Source organism: Seriola lalandi, unplaced genomic scaffold, assembly GCF_002814215.2.
Source record: "Seriola lalandi dorsalis isolate HSWRI2012SDOR001 ecotype SW California unplaced genomic scaffold, Sedor1 jcf7180002054912, whole genome shotgun sequence".
Taxonomy (NCBI): Eukaryota; Metazoa; Chordata; class Actinopteri; order Carangiformes; family Carangidae; genus Seriola; species Seriola lalandi.
In genome coordinates, this window is record NW_019525464.1 from 965,592 (window position 1) to 981,350 (window position 15,759).

At 42.6% G+C, this 15,759-nt stretch overlaps 1 protein-coding gene across 1 annotated transcript in view; it reads left to right on the forward strand.

Annotated features, from left to right (window-relative positions):
* kalrna (kalirin RhoGEF kinase a) overlaps window positions 1–15,759 on the forward strand; it is a 140,273-nt gene that overhangs the window by 112,526 nt on the left and 11,988 nt on the right. Inside the window, exons 41-56 of the mRNA XM_023430817.2 lie at window positions 5,495–5,701; window positions 6,483–6,568; window positions 7,982–8,128; window positions 8,532–8,627; window positions 9,883–10,001; window positions 10,205–10,271; window positions 10,438–10,541; window positions 10,637–10,706; window positions 10,827–10,913; window positions 11,144–11,236; window positions 11,718–11,768; window positions 11,853–11,930; window positions 12,129–12,314; window positions 12,839–13,010; window positions 13,672–13,889; window positions 15,458–15,741. Coding sequence (XP_023286585.1) covers window positions 5,495–5,701; window positions 6,483–6,568; window positions 7,982–8,128; window positions 8,532–8,627; window positions 9,883–10,001; window positions 10,205–10,271; window positions 10,438–10,541; window positions 10,637–10,706; window positions 10,827–10,913; window positions 11,144–11,236; window positions 11,718–11,768; window positions 11,853–11,930; window positions 12,129–12,314; window positions 12,839–13,010; window positions 13,672–13,889; window positions 15,458–15,741 — 2,065 coding nt within the window. The remainder of the gene's footprint in view (window positions 1–5,494; window positions 5,702–6,482; window positions 6,569–7,981; window positions 8,129–8,531; window positions 8,628–9,882; window positions 10,002–10,204; window positions 10,272–10,437; window positions 10,542–10,636; window positions 10,707–10,826; window positions 10,914–11,143; window positions 11,237–11,717; window positions 11,769–11,852; window positions 11,931–12,128; window positions 12,315–12,838; window positions 13,011–13,671; window positions 13,890–15,457; window positions 15,742–15,759) is intronic.

Consider the following 15,759-nt stretch of genomic DNA (forward strand, 5'->3'; position numbering starts at 1 on the left):
TGTGTGTGTGTGTGTGTGTGTGTGTGTGTGTGTGTGTGTGTGTGTGTGTGTGTGTGTGTGTGCGCGCCTCAGTTTCACTACTCTCTTGTCAATAGAGCCATTCATAGACAAAATGTGTGTGTGTAGTGTAATTACAGAATGAAACTGAGTGAGTGTGTGAGCGAGAAAGAAAGAGAGCAGAGACCCTGATCTGTTGCATTCAGACTTTGGTTCAGTGTCTACAGACTGGACGTTGTGTGTGTGTGTGTGTGTGTGATTAAAGATAGTGAGTGATGTGGATTTTAACAGTAGACAGTCTGTCTTTTCTGTCGGCCACAGAACAAAAGCGTCCTTGTTTGGTCTCACCTGACTTTGGCTGTCAGTGTGACACTGCAGTCCTCTGTTGTACACACACTATTCACTGTTACCCAGAGTACTAATGCTGCATTACTCACTCCTATTACTAACTATTAACATTAACAAGAACATAACATCAACAACAGCGTGGGATTCCAGTTGATGATGAAGTTTGATTTCTCTCTGTAATAAGGAACTTCTGACCTTTTCTGCCCCATATAGTAACAAGAGTTGAGTGTAGTGACTGTTTAAAATGTTTTGTGTAACAGGGCTGACTATAGCATCGGAAACTTTTAGTGTGGGTGTGGGTGTGTTGCTGCTGGGAACAGACACATGATGAAATGCAAACCAGTTTGATGACTTAAATTCCATATCAGATCAATAGCAACATGAACTTATGGTGTTGATTACAAACCAAAAATAGATCGGGATAGTCTTAGTGTTTTATCCTGTGTGAAGTGACACTGATGTGGTATCTGCAACACCTGAACTCATCCCGCTAGAAAAACTGGCAAGTCTGAATTTTTGGCAGCTGTTGTTCCCTCCGTCCTGACTCTCGCCATCCCTCCTTATCATGAGTGAAACTATGAAACTGTGGAATGTGCTTTCTGGCCACAAAGACACATCGTGAGCTGATAGTATAGTTTGGCTGATGACTAGTGATGATAACATTTGGTGGAATATGTTGTTTCTACTTTACCAATAATCATTTACAGCAGCGTGCTGAATTTTAAATGTTATATTTATTTCAACTCTTCTGAAAGTCACTTCGAAATGTTTGCTAGAGATACTTCCATCACATTGAACATGACAGCTACTGTTTTTTGTTTTTAGCCTGCACTAAAAAAGTGTATTAGTGCAAAACAGTAACAGTAATTTGACAAAAAATGAATGAAACAGTGGCTGAGTCTGTCCTGACACTGACTAAGAGTGATGAAGTACTCACCTGATGATAAGTGAAGCAACCCCACCCACTGAGGAGGGCTGCACGCTGCGGTTAGAAAGACCTGTGTGTGGGGAATCTCATTGTTTGTTTTTTTGTCGTGCTGCTGTTTCCGAGGTCAAGAATGAACCTTGAAGCTCGGTGTTTGTTTTGGTAGTTAAACAGGTGTTCCTGGCTGCCGTGGTGACCGCTCAGCTCCCGGCAGCTGACGGCGGCACACTGTGGTTCTGCAGCATCATTTTCCTCTGGAGGAGGAGAGGTTAAAGCTGTGACGTCTTATCACTCAGCTGTGTGTGAGCGTGTGCACTCAAGTCCTTAATGAGTTTCTGTGGTCAGCCAGCTGTCAAGGCCACTCAGTGACTTACACTGGCTCTGCAGCAAACACACACACACACACAGGTGAACAGGTGACCTATGACATGCTTCCCTCACTTAAGAACACATGACTGCGTTCGCTCAATAGCTCTTCACGGAGTAACCACTGAAACAGTGGGACAGAGTGACGACAGATGTGTGTGAGAGAGAGAGAGAGAGAGGGAGAGGGAGAAAAGCAGATGTGATTGGGAGATCAGCTGCTACAGTTATAGGTGAGCAGCTGTCGGTTAACTGTGTTGTGGAATGAGTTAATAGAGCTTTCTTGTGGTCTCTGTCTCATACAAACACACAAACACGATCGATTAATGTCCAAACCAAGTGTAAAGCAAAAAGGGAAATGAGTGATACTGGGTGCAGATCCACCTGACGTCCGGACAGAGGGTGACCTGGTCCAGGTCGGCAGTATTCCACACACCGTGGTGGAAATGGAAATAAATGGAGGTGGTGCCGGTCGTGGCAGTAGTGTGCTCTTCACAGGATTAGCTGATCAGTTCAAGTGCAAACTATTTGATATTAAGCTTTGTTGAGAAACTGCCAAGTCGCATGCAGTTAAAGGCTTTCTCCAACTTTCATCTTATCACCAGCAGCCGTTCAGTTTTTATTTTTTATTTACACTGTGTCAAATTAACAAAAGCAGGCATTCCTGAAAAACAATAAGGTTGTGGAGACCATGTGACTGACTGAAACAGCTCATGTTTCCAATAGCAGGTTTTTTTTGGAGTGTTGTCCAATGAGTTGTTTTGGGAAAAAAAGTTAAAATTAGATCAGAACCCTAGTTAGCTTACATGACAGGGTAGAACCTGTCAGTAGCGCTCCTGATCACCCTACGTCAGGGGGCCACTCCACGCTGTTTAACTCCCGTTACGTTTACATTCAAATAACTGTACAAACACATACTGGAGGAATGCCTGCACTCCTCCAAAGTCATTCGGAGAAGGAAAAGAACAACAAAACTTTAAAGACTGAAATACAAGAGATAAAGATGAACAAAAATAGAAGTGCCATTATATATGATGCAGTTTACTGTATATTAGTGTGTGTGTGTGTGTGTGTGTGTGTGGATTTACTCAAGTGTGCACATGCGCTGGCTCTGTAAGGATTCACCAGCAGGTCTATTGCAGTGGATTCAAATGGTCTACTGTTGTTTTTCTATGGCACCAGGAGTAATTTGCATTATCTGAACTGTATTGCATGCAAGTTGAGAAGATAGGCAATAGTACTATGCCCCACTCCACCTCCGTGTTTTGTCCAGTTTGTGTATCATGACTCTGTGTCTCATGAGAGGAGAAGGAGAAACAGAGGCATGTCAGTAGCTCTGGGTGACCTTGGTTTCTGTTCTGACCAGAGTTTAATCTCTGCCACACTGCTGACACAGTCAGATAACAACCACCATTAATACAGACTCATTACCCCCCTCAATGCTGCACAATGTGAACGGAAGGGTTGTGGGTTGTGGGAGTCAGGAGACCTCAGGAGAAGGTCACAGTCAGCCAGAAATATCAGAAAAATATTCTATTTGGACAATAGGGTTTGAATTTAGTAATATTTTTTAATAAATGTGATAACAATACCACCTTTTCATTCCGTAAATGAAAATGTTGTACAGTTAATATGAAATGAAGTTCAGATAAATGTTTATAGAAGGTCAGAAGCTAACATCCTCTCTCTCACACACACACACACACACACACACACACACACACACACACACAAACTGGTCTTTCTGCCCATTGTTGGTGCTGCTGACCTTGGACCTGCTCTGGCTTGTAATACTGGGAAGTGAAAGTGATTTTAATGTTGGTTGTGTAGGAAACATTATCACAGCAATAAAAAATATCACATGTTTCTTGGTGTCTGCAGTTCAGCAACATATGTTTGTGTACAAGTAGTACACTTTCAAATAGAAAGCAGATCGGAGGAGGAGGAGGAGGAGGAAGAGAAAGAAGAAGAGGGGTATGAACAGGACGAGAAATTAAGCAGAACTCCTCAGGAGATCCCGTTGACCCTTAACCTTTCATTTCCTGTGTGAAACACACATACATCCAACCCCACTTTAGCTGCAGCCCATAGCCCCCAGCCGTGTGTGAGTGCAGCTGATCCACCACACTCCTGACACATGACTGCTGTTTCTCTCTCCCACACACACACACACACACACACACACACACACACACACACACACACACACACACACACACAGAGTTGTGTCTGGTTGTGTCAGGCTTTGCAGCAGAAATGAAACAACACTATTGCTCTCTCTGTCTCTAAACTGTGCAGATTGACACCAGGCCAAACTTTTCCGATCGGTTCAAACTATTGGCTGATATCACACTCTGTAATTCTCAATATGTGATATAATCTCAGTCAGTATTTCACATGTGTGTGATAACATATATTTCCTGCTTCCTGGTGATCTTTAAACACGGTCAAAAGCTTCGCCATCACAGAAGCTGTTGAATGAACAATCATTTTGTCATAAGTTTTATATTTCTTCATATTATTTACATGTAACTCAGAGCTGCTAACAAACTACAGCAGAGAAAGGAGGTATTTATCTTCAACATGGCTACATGTGTTTGACTTGACACTGTTATTAGATGAGGCGTGTGTGACATGAGAGCAGCTGCTGAGCAGATTTTATTTTTCATTAATAGACTCATCTGGATCTCACAGAGCTGTTGTCACTTTCCAAGACATGACGCTGTTGTGCCTGAACATGATTAATAGAAACACATGTGTCTGAAAAACCTGGAGTGACATTACAGATATCTGCAGCTTGTTTACAACTAGTCTAAACAGGATCAGAAGATACAGTACCTCTAGTGACTGTACGTTTAGATGAGCTTCAGTGCTAATTTAACAATCGCAAGACTGGTGCTACTAGCATTCAACTGCATGGAGCCCTTTTCCTACCGTTTAATTTTTACTACTTGAAATCTGACCCCTAGATACCTCTATTTAAATAATGACTAGCTGATATTCATAATCAAGATATAAGCAGTTATAGTTATAATTACAGTCAATGATTCCTCACAATCGAACCTCATGTATCTTTGAATAAAATTATTATTAAGACTTAAGTTTCTGCTGGTAATGTGGTTTTGATGAATGCCTGCTGGAACTGGAGATAAGACTGTCAGCAGTTGTTGTAACCACTGGTTGAGGGTTTCACAGCCGAACTCGAGCAAAGATCAAGCTGATTTATAAAAAAAATTAAAAAAAATTTTAAAAAAGCATTGCTGCTGATTTATTGATTTTATCGAAAGAGCGAACAGGGTGAAACATTAATAGGCTGCAGTAATGCGATTAATGATTGAACATTTTGGAGTTTATAAATTTAATGTTCCTGTCAGCTGATATAACGTGACTGTAAATGTCAAACACCAAGTACAAAGAGACCAGCGTCTGTTTGAGTAACAACAAAGCAACAAGTGGAGCAAGGCGGCGAAATGTGAAGGAGCCAGACGAGAACATTTCACAAGTTTGTCTATTTATCTGCCAAACACCATGAAGAACTTTGTGGAGAGATCTGAACGTTTGGAAAACAAAACAAGGGAGCTTTAATGGAAGTGTAGTTAGAGGAGAAAGTGGTAAAATACACTACAGATACAGTCTGTTGTATTATTACCATTTAATCATAGATTTGAATCCAGAATTCATCTAGTGAGTCTGTTTTTGTTTGACTTGTAGACTGTGGCAAAACAACAAAGAAGAAAGAAAGTTGTTTCTAACTGTATTAAATGTTTGATGAAATGTGAACTAACGCCAGACCAAATTGTAACTGCTACCAAAGGCTGATTATATCTTATTAAAATGTAAACTTTGTGTGCTTGCTTTCAGAAAACTATCCTGTCAGCGGCTCTGACGGGAAGACCGAGTCAGTGGCGAACCTTCAGCCGCAGCCATCTCTCAGCTCGCTGCAGTCCAGCTCTCCTGGTCCCAAACGCTCCGGAAACACTCTGAGAAAATGGCTGACCAGTCCGGTCCGCCGCCTCAGCCACGGCAGCTCCATCAAGAAACTCCCTAATAACAAACAGAAGAAGACTGGTGAGACAGGCAGAAATAAACGGGTCAACAACAAACAGAACCGCAGTAATAACATGTTACTGACAAGTTAGAGCCGTTCTGAGACCACGAGCCGAGCTCCATCCACGTAAATCTGAAGGCAACTCATATTGGCAAAAGTGGAATAATGAGACTTTACAGAGCCAAAAGACAACTCTACCACAAGCTGCCACATTCAAATACTATAAATTCTTCCTTTTTTCCATTTAGCCACTAGTTTCAGTTCATTTTCATATGTTGTGGAAAAACAAGTTCATAACGCTGTTGAAAGGAGGGACCTTTAAAGGTTTCTGCTCGACAGCATTACACTCATGTTTCAAACATTTTCTGTTGATAAAGAATCAACCTGTGAACGTTATTTATATCAGAAAGGATCAGATCAATTTGTTTTTGTTGCATTGAAAATGAGGCTAATTGGCTCTGAAATGTCAAATGTCAGAGGATTCTTGAACACTATAGAAGCTCCTGCTGACAGCTGCATCAGCACGTGTAAATAACACAACTTTGATGCAAAAATATCCATTTCAAGTCTCTGCAAGACTTACTATGTCATTTGTGGTTCATGAGCTAAATGTTAAAATTGATCAGTGTGATTCTTCTGTCATTCCAGCAACATAAGGAAACATAAGGGCATTTCTAACTCACCCATATCTCAGCACATCCTCGAATCCAATAATGCCTGAGATTCCACAGTGTGTTTACATCTATGTGATTGATTGAGTAATGAACCGTTTAACCGACTGGTTGACTGACTGATTGACAGGCCCAGGAACCGGAAGAGAGGAAAACAGAAAGAGTATTGACCTGGGGCAGCCTGACATCGCCCTGCAGGATGACATCATCGATGAGGTAAACAGCTGTTACGTGGTCATGGCTTTTTGATGAATGGACAAAAGCATTTACATTAAATAAGTAAAACTCAGTCCAGGGTTGTGCCTAATTTTATCTGGTTGAGTTTTTTGATCATTTCTTGCAGGAGAATATTTTAGGAAATGCGCCTTGCCATCTAACCCATATTGATTTTTTTCATCTTAGCAGAAAAACTGAGAGCTGCCAGCACCTACCTCTTTCTAAAAGAAAAACAATTCACCTTCCAACTCTAAAGCTGTACGAGTTCCTCTGACAGGAAGTTGTTATTTTCCTCCTTTCTGTTTTATAGCTCTTTAATAGATTCAATCTTTGCCACATTTAACCTCCTAGGACCTGGCGTCCACATATGTGGACCTCACATTTTGGGTTCTCTAGACCACAATACTAACTTTTTCTCAACAAGGGCCTGGTGACCACATGAGGATATTATACTGCCACTCAGTAATCGAAATTTAAAACTAATGTCCTCATATGTGGACATCATTTTTCTCAGGTCCCTATCAGCCTAAATAGCAAAGAGAAATTAAAAATGCACGCCATGCAAGAGTTCGGGTCTTAGGAGGTTAAACAAACATCCCAGCACTAAAGTGCAAAACACAGAATTAGAATTGGAACTTATATGACTTGATTTCAAATTGATAGACAGGTCTTTTAATACAATTACTAACACAAAGGTTTGTTTATATCAGTAATGTTTGAAGGCACAACAGGGAACAAACCTATATGGCCAATTGCTCACATGCTGATCTTATATCTGTTTTGTAGGTTTTAGTGTCACTCCCTGTTATATGGTGCAGAGTGAAGTTTAAAGGTTATTGATCTGCTCAGTGGGATATAGTTGTAAATTAACGCTATCTACATTTAAGTGACAATAAACAGATGAAGTTCCTCTTTCCTTGAATAAAGGTTTCTGACTCACTGACACACAAATGTGATGACACAAACACACTCACACACACAAACATTAAACCTTTGGTCACTGACTTCCAGGAATAGTTGTTGTACTACTCATTCCCATTGTCATGTCAAAACTTTTGTGGCTTTCCACATTATGTGTTTTATTCTGGAACGAGGAACTAACTCGTCAAAGCTTGACCAGAAACAAGATGAGTTATTTATCTCTGGTTTCTCACCACTTCACCAAAACTATAGATAATGAAGCATGACGACACACTGTTGTTTATTTCACATCAAGTTTCCGACAGCAGTTGCCACATTTTCTTTTTTGTTTTTTTGTAAACTGGATGAGTTTGTCAACTCAGATGTATGAAGGGTGTAAAGATGAATGAATGAATTGGCTGATCATTTCTGATTAATGAGTGTGATCAATACAGTGGTACATGATATGGATAGTTTGCTAAAAAAGCTGCATTCTGTCTCTTCCCTCCACAGAGAGTCATCAGTAAGGACGGGAACCTCCTCTCTAAGACGTCCTCCGGGATGCAGAGCGGCGGGGAGGAGGAGCAGGACGAGGAGGCCCACACTCCTCTGCCCCCGCCCATGGAGATCATCAAGGACCCCTCAGCTCAGGATGACAAGGTGAGGGGGGGGGTTCACTGTTGGTTAGGGTCTGGCTGAAATTGATTCTCAGTGGAAGTCCTTAATAAACTTTGAAGCTCTACTGTATCTTTAAATAGCTTTTATTTATTTCTTCAGCTTCTTTCTGTTTTCATTAACATCTGTCAAACCTTCTTCTTCACTGTGCTTCATCATGATAAACTGTAATTTCAAATTCCGGTATAAATCCTGCAGCACGTCCATCTGCTGATTTCCTCTGCAAACTCACAGCTTTTCTCTCTTTCACTGCCGTTTGTTCCTTCGATTTTCTTGCCATTACTCCTTTACCTTCTTCTTCATCTTCCTGTCTTCCAACCTTTACTTCCAATGCCTCTAACATGCTATGGCTTCCTCTCCTCTCCTCCTCCTCCTCCTCCTCTCTCAGTCTTCATCCTTGCTAACGTCTCTGCAGTCGTCCTCTGAGGTGCCCAGCGCCGCAGAGCTGGTTAGCGCCATAGAAAAACTGGTTAAAACCAAGATGGTGAGTGCGTATGATTATGTGCATGTTTGGGACGTACGCATGTGCCGTATGACGAACTGATTTTCTTTTTTGGACACAAACCAAAAACACATGATGTGCAGACCAGTCGTTCAAATGAGGCATTATGGGCCTAAAGCCTGAAGTCTCCGTGAAGCTTACACATCATGTGTGAATCGTTTTGTGCTCATTCCACCAAATTAAAACAACAGTGAATATTAGTAGTGTCGGCAGTCGTGCATGTAGAGTGCATCAGTTTGTCTGTAGTGTCCATATGTTCAGTAGTTTGCATAGTTAGCCTGATTGTGCTTTGTACTTAAATATGTTTTGTGTTCATATTCATGCGTGTGGTGTAATGTCATGTGAGCAGTGTGAACAAAGGCGACGCAAGTGACATTCTCCATTAATTGCAGAGAAAAAAAGGCAAAGTATATGCATTTAACTCTACCTGCCCTATCTCACCTGCTTCTCCAGATGTGCTCACTTATTCTTCCAAAATGTCAGTGTTTCTCATTTTGAACGCAACTTGTTTGTAACGTACATATTTGTGCACAGGATACTGTTTACTGTCATCTGTTGTGGTGTGTAAATGTGTCATCTGTCTGTTTGTGTTTACACATGTTTAGCAAATGTTTACGATGTGTAGTAACTTCAGTTCCAGCTCGTTTGTGTGTGAAGCATTTGAGCGGATCTACTGTCTAATGAAACGGGGCCATGATACAGAACAAAACCTGCACGCTCCCTCAGTGTCCTGTGTTTGTTGCCGTGTCTTTGCTGCGGAGTTTAAACACACACTGGAATATTTTCACGTCAGCACATTTGTGTGAAGTTTGGTGGATAGATCACCGTCTGCTCTAGAATCAGTTGAATATGCAGTTTTCAATTTCCACTCTTCCACGATTTGCAGTTAGACAACGCAGAGTTACTGTGCAGTCAACACAGGGCAGCAGGCATCAGCTTATTTATACCACAGCCAATTCCCACTTGTTCCTTATGGCTGAACACCAAGCTCCTGCTGCCCTCTGCTGTCATAAAGTCTTCTCATTATTCTGATGGTGGTGGCTTTGTTTTACATGCAGGTTTTGCTTATTGAGCGTCTCAAGATACAGGGTACAGCCTGTTGACCATATTGTAAAGTAGTCTTAGATAAATCTACGATTCTGCTTTATATGAATAAAACTTAGAATTTAAGTTATGTATAAAATAATTGTAAAAAAGGAAAAAGATTTAACCGACACTGATCCTCTCCTCTCCTCAGACTCTGGAACCAGGAGCGTACCCCGGGTTCTCCTCTCTCTCTCCGCCAGAACAAACCACTCCGGTCCAGCCACGAAACCCTGAGCTGGAGCAGAGAGCCAAGGCTATGAGAGGACGGATGTGAGTGCTGCAGTGAATCATCTCCACTGCTACAACGTCTACTAATTCAAATACTAGTTCTTCTACTCTACTCTCTACTTTACTTTTACTGCCACAACCATCAGGTCTTATTATATACATCCCTCCGTGCTGCAGCAGGAGAAGAGGCTGACAGTAATAACATTTCATCAGCTGATGTGAGGTGATGTGTTTGTTCTGCTCAGGTTCGTTCTGAACGAGCTGATTCAGACAGAGAAGGACTACGTCAAAGACCTGGGAATCGTGGTGGAGGTGAGACACTCGCTGCTGAGGCAGTGCACCTCTCTGTGCTGCGTTATTATTCATTCTGCACAGTCAATACTGTCCCCGAAAGTAATCGTTCTCTATCAGCATCTTCAACTGTAACTGAGAAGTGAGCAGAACGTCCTCAAACCGCTGACCTTTTGTGACCCCGCAGGGTTTCATGAAGAGAATCGAGGAGAAGGGCGTCCCCGATGACATGAAAGGAAAAGACAAAATCGTCTTCGGGAACATCCACCAGATCTTCGACTGGCACAGAGAGTAAGTTCAACAGTGGTGTCAGATGGAGCCTGAGAGCGGCCTTCAGTTTTTAGTGTTTGTGCTCCCTGGTAACATCCCTCCTCTGTGTCCGTCAGCTTCTTTGTAGGAGAGCTGGAGAAATGTCTGGAAGACAATGAACACCTTCCTGAGCTCTTCATCAAACACGTGAGTGCAGCACCGTGTGATCATTATAAAGACTTTTTACAATATATTTGATATGGAAAAAACCTACTCTCCCTGTGATCTGCTGTCTGAAAACAACTGGTGTGTATATGTATGTTACAGGAGAGAAGACTTCACATGTATGTGGTTTATTGTCAGAATAAGCCTAAGTCAGAGTTCATCGTAGCAGAATATGACACATATTTTGATGTAAGTGATGTTTTGGTTCTTCATGATAATTTTTTTCGTAGCTGTGTTCTGTGTTTTAATTTTCATCAGCTGCCAGCTCTTTAATTATATGAACTTATAGTCACTGTAGCACTGTTGTTGCATTGATGGAGGATTTCAGAGTTTCTTTGTGTTATATTCTCTGCTGTGTTTGAAGTAAAACAAATGGATGACACAGAAGCATCATGATGCTACTGGTGTTTGTCTTCCAGGGAATCCAGGCAGACATCCAGTCCAGGCTGACCATCAGTGACTTCCTCATCAAACCAATCCAGAGAATCACCAAATACCAGCTGCTACTGAAGGTAGCACACAACACACACACAAATGACCTTATTGAATTACAAAAGAGACATGATGTCAGTATGAGTTTGCAGAAAGATTTTGAATTAAAGCAAAAGAAAACTCTTTTCACTCGACACATTATGTGCAAAAATGATAACTCTCATTTACCATCCAATGAAACGTCTTGTTACTTAAAAATATTAAATTATGTGGATCTCATGCAACTTTAACCTGATTTGAACTCGCTCAGATTTACCAGCACTGATGCAACTCAGACATTTCCAGCAATCTCAGAAAGGGACACTTAAGTTAAAATAATACTGACAACTAATTTGAGGGAACTGACTGAACTCAAACTGAGATCTTAAGTCTCCAATTTGATTATTTGTAGGATCCACAAGAAGCTATGCTGTGAATATATCTTACAGAAAGATTACTGTGTGTGTGGAGAGAAAGAGTGTGCATCTTAGATGTTAAAGTTGTGGTCGTGATTTTCCTCAGGACTTCCTGAAGTACAGCTCCAAGGCAGGAATGGACTGTGAACAAATTGAGGTAAAAACACAACTTATTTAAAAAGTTTAGAGAGACAGCTGAAGTGAACACGTAACAGATGATTTAAATCTCTCTCGTTTACAGAAAGCGGTAGATTTGATGTCTCAGGTTCCCAAACTGTGTAATGACATGATGAATCTGGGTCGGCTGCAGGGATACGAGGTATGTTCACTTCCTGTGCTGCTGGTCGATGGCAGGTTTACACACAGCGCAGTGACAAGACAGTCCCCTTCTTTATTATGATAATGACCAATGAGCACTAAATGAATTTGAGTGGTAATCATTCTGCAGCCTAGGTTTAGCTCCAGAGTTATCATGGCAGGCCTGAATGAGGTGTTGACCATCCGCACTCCTCCTCAGGGTAAACTGACCAGTCAGGGCAAACTGCTGCAGCAGGAAACCTTCTTTGTGACGGAGCAGGACGCCGGCGTCCTGTCGCGCTCCAAAGAACGACGGGTTTTCCTATTTGAGCAGATCGTCATCTTCAGTGAGCTGCTCAGGAAAGGATCGTCCACGCCCGGATACCAGTTCAAGAAGAGCATCAAGGTGAGCAGAGGATGATGGGGTTTATATTCTGCAGGTCCAGAGACGCACATTTTTAATTATTTGATTGATCCATGATGAATAATTGATAGTTGCTCAGCTTAACTTCTTAAAACTGCCAGACAAAAAGCTTTTCCTGAAACAAGTTGTCAAATCAAAACACAGACTCAAATACCTCAGAGAGAGAACAGAGAAATATGTGTTGATCCCTGTTCAATTGACAAGAAAAGGCTGAGAGAACGTATCATCCTTCTCCACCGTCCTGCTGGTTTTCAGAACCAAAACCTTCTGAAGAACTCACTCAGAGGATTCACAAGAGTCTGTGTACATGAAGGCAACGATGGCAAATGTTTAGGAAAGTTATTTACTTCCTCTGTTTTATAACCTTGTGACCTTAAGATGTTTACTGACACCATTTCAATAAAAGTGTGTGACCGGCTGCTGGAGATTTTAGTGTCAACACAGTTTTATAGTTTATAAATCTATAAACTACGATCACAACAAAAAGCTGCTCCTGTCCTCCTCAGGTGTCCTACTTGGGTCTGGAGGACAGTGTGGATAACGATCCCTGTAAGTTCGTCCTGTCGTGCCGCGGCTCGTCGGAGCGTTTCACCCTGCAGGCCGCCAACGTCGACATCAAGCAGATCTGGGTCCGACACATCCAGGAAGTTCTGGACGCTCAGAGCAACTTCCTGTCCGGTGAGAAAACACAAGCAGAATATTTTCCTCTGATAATGATATTCCCCTCAGCTCAACCACACACTGTCTCTGCTCTGCAGCGCCCCTCTATTCTGAATCTCCATATTTGGTGAAAAGAATCACCAGCAACACTTGGCTTCGCATTCTGCTATTTTAAGACGACTATGAGAGAATTAGATTTTAAACATGAAAGATGCTGTTGATCATTTCTACTGACATTATTCCACATATTTCACAGGATCGTATGTTTCAGCTGTTTAAACTTCAGAAACCAGATAAGAAGTGAGACCTAAGAAGTGGCTGCTAAAATGAGTTCACTTCAAGACTGAATTGCATATAATCATAATGTAACTTCAAATACGGTAAAAAAAAAAAAAAAAGTTCACTGTGACCTATTTTGAGCAACTGCATTTTCATAGTGCTGAACTAAATAATGGCTGCTATGAAGACGGCACCAGCAGGAAACAGGTCAGCAGTAATATAAGGTGTGTGTATAACAGCCTAAAACGCTGCTGTTTTTAATGTACTTTAACTAGAAGACAACAAACAGGATCCAAAACATGTCCAGAGAAGGAAAAACAACAAACATGTGGAGAATCAGCAAACCTGAAATGACACCACAAAAGAGGAATATGAATTTTCCATGTGTGTGTGGTTGCAGCTCTCCAGTCTCCTATCGAGTACCAGAAGGAGAAGGGCGGAGGAGGCAGCAGCTCGTCACTGACCAGAAACCGCTCATCCTCTGGGAACCGGCCCGCCACGTCCTCCCACAGCCGGCCGTCCTCTGCGGTCGGGCTCGGTGACAAGGAGGCGGACAGAGGGAGGAGCCAGATGAAAGTGTCTACCTCCAACGGTGGTTCGTCATGTTTCGACTCCAGGGTGAGTTCCCGCACACGTGATAGGTGGAGAACTGGCTTGTTGGCTCATACTTCATACACTTCCATTTGTTCAAGTTGCTGGTTTTGAGTCGTACAGCTCCTTGTCATTGTTGCTCTGGTATTGTCCCGTCCTCTCACTGTAGACTGCAGCAGACAGTCAGAGAACGAGGGCATGAAGCACACTTCTCCTCTTTGTTCTGTCTGGGAGTTTGTTGCCCGTCCCTAAAAGCCAAGGTTAAAATCTGGGCTACTGCAGGTGTAGCATCACTGTTTGGGTTTTTATATATATATATATGTGTACATACCAAACTGCTCTCTCTCTCTCTCTCTCTCTCTCTCTCTGCCCTACTTTGACTGAACCCCTCTTGCTGTCTGCAGGAGACTGGACAGCTCGGCTCTCTTTGTAATTTACAGCCTGCCGTCAGTCTTGACCTTGACCCTCACTGTTGGAGAAATGTTTCTAAGAACAAGACTGACTTTCTCTGCTCCTCATGCTTTAAGGCTGTGCAGTATGAAAACTGTCTCACTTACTCCTGGTGGCTTTTCTACCCCTAGAAAACTAAAAAAACTTTTGTTTTTATTTGCTGTGGATGAGGTGATGTGACAGGAAAGCGATGTTACTGATGAATGACATTTTAAAATCCCACCGTCTTGAGGTTTGTCTGCTTGTTACCGACCTGCCTGTCGGAGTGAAGTCACACCACTCAGTAACTGTCTGTCACTAGTAGTGGAGGTGAACACCCAGCCAGGAGATCAGACTGAATCCAGTTGGATTTTTCTGTGTGACAGTCGTGCACATGCTGTTTTCTGTTTGGGATCGGGTTATTTTGTAGTGAGACACATGTCTCACATGGACATGGACAAAACTGTTTATTTTAAGTTGCTCATTAAGGTTTGGCATGTTGATCAAAGAATTATACAGATGGAAGTTCTTTAATTTACTACAACTTGTGCAGCTGCAACTATTAAATTATTTTACTATTAAAACTTGTCGACTTTTTGCAGATGACAGATGACGTCCTGATTCTTACTCCTGACTGCAAAGCTCTGATTAGTTCAGATGTTTATCCAAACAGATAAACAGCCGTCGATGAACACCACACTTAATTGAGTAACTCAAAATAAAACATGGATGTGATCTGGAAGCAGTCTACCTCGCTCATTGTGTCCAGTGGAAACTGGATCTTGGAGATGTTGTTTTTCTTTAGTTCAGTGCTGAAATGTTTCCCTGGAGGAGGCAGAAATCTCAGCAGCAGATTTCAGACCTTTGTGCTGTCTGTTCCCGTTGCTTTGGAAAGAAACTGTGAACAGATTGCTGACGCTCTGCTGTCGTTCTCCCTCCTCCTGCTCCTCGGCCCTGACCTCCCTCTGCTCTTCCTCAGGTTGGGGTCAGCTGTAACAGCATCACAGCCAGCAGGACTGTTGTCCAACCCACATAGTCACACCTTAACCTTGTCCTCAAATGTCCTCACCCCCCTCCCCTCCCCCAACCCCTCCCCCCTCCCTTGTGTCTTCTCCTTTTGTCTTCTCCTCTGTCCTCTTTTCTTCATCCGTTCCTCTCCTCCTCAGGACAGTGACGGCGGCTGTAACGGCGTCTCCTCCACCATGTTGGTCACTCAGGACTACTCGGCGCTCAAGGAGAACGAGATCTGCGTCAGTCAGGGAGAGACCGTCCAAATCCTGGCCACCAACCAGCAGAACATGTACCTTGTTTACCGGCCAGCCAACAGCCAGTCGCCGGCCGCTGAGGGCTGGGTGCCGGGACACGTTTTGGGCCCAGCCACAAAGTCCATAAAAGACTCTTCCTCTACTTCCTCCTTCTCAGTGGCGGTGGCTGATGCCAACAACATCAAGTAAGTCCCCCCCCACCC